Source organism: Scylla paramamosain, chromosome 2 (assembly GCF_035594125.1).
Source record: "Scylla paramamosain isolate STU-SP2022 chromosome 2, ASM3559412v1, whole genome shotgun sequence".
Classification (NCBI taxonomy): Eukaryota; Metazoa; Arthropoda; class Malacostraca; order Decapoda; family Portunidae; genus Scylla; species Scylla paramamosain.
The window spans coordinates 427,501-430,000 of NC_087152.1; the positions used below are offsets into that span (position 1 = coordinate 427,501).

Below are 2,500 nucleotides of genomic sequence, written 5' to 3' on the forward strand. Positions count from 1 at the left end.
TCTCTCTCTCTCTCTCTCTCTCTCTCTCTCTCTCTCTCTCTCTCTCTCTGTCAAAATGCAAGAATTAACAAAGGAACAAGAGAAAAAGCAATAAATACCAGAAAAAAAAAACATAAAAATACTGTGGCTGCTATATTTCCGTTGCCTTGAAAATAATATGTAACTGAAAAAAAAAATAAATAAAAAAAAAGTGGACGGAAGTGTGTGTGAAATATTTACATAGAAAAAATGTTATTCGCTCGTATAATTTCCCCGGTGTCACGATTCTGGCGGCATGTGAATTCTAAATGTAATCTTTCTTTATTTTGTTTATTTAGCGCCTCCGTGGTGCAGTGGCTAGTGCGCTTGGCTACGAATCCCCTGATGTCGATTCGAATCATGGCTGGGGAAGTCGGGAAAAAAAAGTTCATTCAGCTGCTCATCTTTTCATTGGGTTGGTTCGTAAATAGACACATGGGTTTTCTCTCTCTCTCTCTCTCTCTCTCTCTCTCTCTCTCTCTCTCTCTCTCTCTCTCTCTCTCTCTCTCTCTCTCTCTCCTCTCTCTCTCTTCTCTCTGCATCCATGAACATTCTTTGGGTCTCCTCATTTTCACCTGCCGGGAAGATCCATCTCCAGCATTCTCCTCACACTACACTCGTCTCTCCCCTTAACATGCCCAAAACTTAAGAAAATGCCAGCCTAATTTACAGTCTTCCCCCCCCCACAGCACGAGTTGGTAGTGACAGCCGAAGGTGGTATGGACGCTGTTCACACATACGTGTTCATACGAGAGGACGATCGTGAACGACGAACCCGCCCGTGTTCCTGCAGCCGGAGCCTCGCATCACCCTGGTGGAGGAGGACGATAGGGACCTTCCCGCGCCGGTGGCTAAGGTGTGGGAGTGCAGGAGGAGCAGAAGGAAGAGGAGGAGGAATAGGAGGAGGGGGAGGAAAAGAGAGATGGAGTTAGTTATGCTTTGTGTATGTGTGTGTGGGTGGGTGGGTGAGTGGGGACGGGTTATTCTCCCTTAGGCCCGTATTCAGGAACCCTTTGCTCTCTCACCACGACTATTTTCCAAGACCACAGAGATGAAGAGCCGGGTTCTCAAAGACTGATTCTCCTGTTAATAATATAAAAATTTTGTCAATCTATCACCAGAATCGTAAAAAACATCACAAAAGACACGTGTCATTTCATCTAGAGCCTTTTGAAAGTAGATTTGGTGCAAAAGTGTTTCAGAATACGGTCCTTACTGACGCTTTGGTGTGGCGGTGGCGGCAGGTGACGGCAGTGGACGCGGACTTAAAGGACGGCGGGCGTCTGGTGTACCGCTTGACAGGGCCAGGCACGCAGGAGGAGGTGGGGGAAGGGGAGGCTTTCTTCGCTATCCACGCCCGCACTGGAGACCTCATCCAGCTCAGGGTAGGTGCCTCTTCCCTTTCTCCCTTTCTCTCTCTCTCTCTCTCTCTCTCTCTCTCTCTCTCTCTCTCTCTCTCTGGTAATAATAAACATACTTGCTAACAGTCTCCTCTCGCGGCGCCGCATGATCTCTTCTTTATCAGTCAGTTAACAATCTCTTTCTCTCCCTCCTTCTCTCTCTCTTCAGGCATTGGACAGAGACCCGCCGCACGGAAGGGGCTTGTGGCGGCTTGCGGGTGGAGGTGCGGGACGGTCAGTGGTGGGAGGACGAGGAAGACATCGGGCCAAACCTGATTGACCTTTCCTCCCCCACCCATCACCACCGGCAGGCGTCCTGGGGTCACCGGGAGCCTGCAGGAGACCCTCACACTGGAGTTCCCTCTGGGAACGTTAGAGGCGGGGTGAGGATCGTTACTCCGTTGACGGAAACCTACAGAAATTGGAGATCTGAGCGGCACGCGTTGGTCAGTGAGCCCACAGCTCCCAGGATAGAAGACTCTGGGTCACTGCTTATGGATAAATCGGTCCCTTGGTCTACTGCTGGAGCCACGCGTCATCTACGGCCTGCAAATCGAGTCTCCGATAAAGCCTGGTTGCAGGAATCACATTCATCAGCCTCGGGACTCGCATATGACAGCGGAGGGGAGATACTGAGTCCCACCACGCGTGATAAAGACTTGAACTCTAAGCACGACCTTCCTCCCGCCCCGGCAGGGTGGAGGGACCGCCGTGGGACGTTACCTCATGACTCACAGATGAGACACGTAGTAGCGGTGCCCAGGAAGCCTCGTCATGCACCGTACTCCATGTCCCGCGAGGCCAGTCACGTCGTCTTGAGGCCTCGCCAGGAAATACGAGGAGACGCGTTGCATGAAAAACAGCGGAGACAGAAGCGAGATAACGAAGACGAAATAAAGGTCCCAACGTTAGGAGGAAACATTAGCAGATCACTGAGGAAACAATACGTTGACTTACTTTCCAATCGCCACGAGCCTTCAGATGCCATCACACACCACCGGGCACTGGCAGGGGACGACGGAGGCGGCGTGAAGTACACCGCTGCGTTAGAAAGAAATATTAGCAATACTTCCCGTTACATA

The 2,500-nt window shown here is 50.9% G+C and overlaps 1 protein-coding gene across 1 annotated transcript in view; it reads left to right on the plus strand.

Annotated features, from left to right (window-relative positions):
• The window catches only part of LOC135106365 (putative neural-cadherin 2), a 100,090-nt gene that overhangs the window by 79,916 nt on the left and 17,674 nt on the right, over positions 1-2,500 (plus strand). Inside the window, exons 5-6 of the mRNA XM_064015308.1 lie at positions 708-874; positions 1,588-1,789. Of these exons, the coding sequence (XP_063871378.1) occupies positions 708-874; positions 1,588-1,789 (369 nt within the window). The remainder of the gene's footprint in view (positions 1-707; positions 875-1,587; positions 1,790-2,500) is intronic.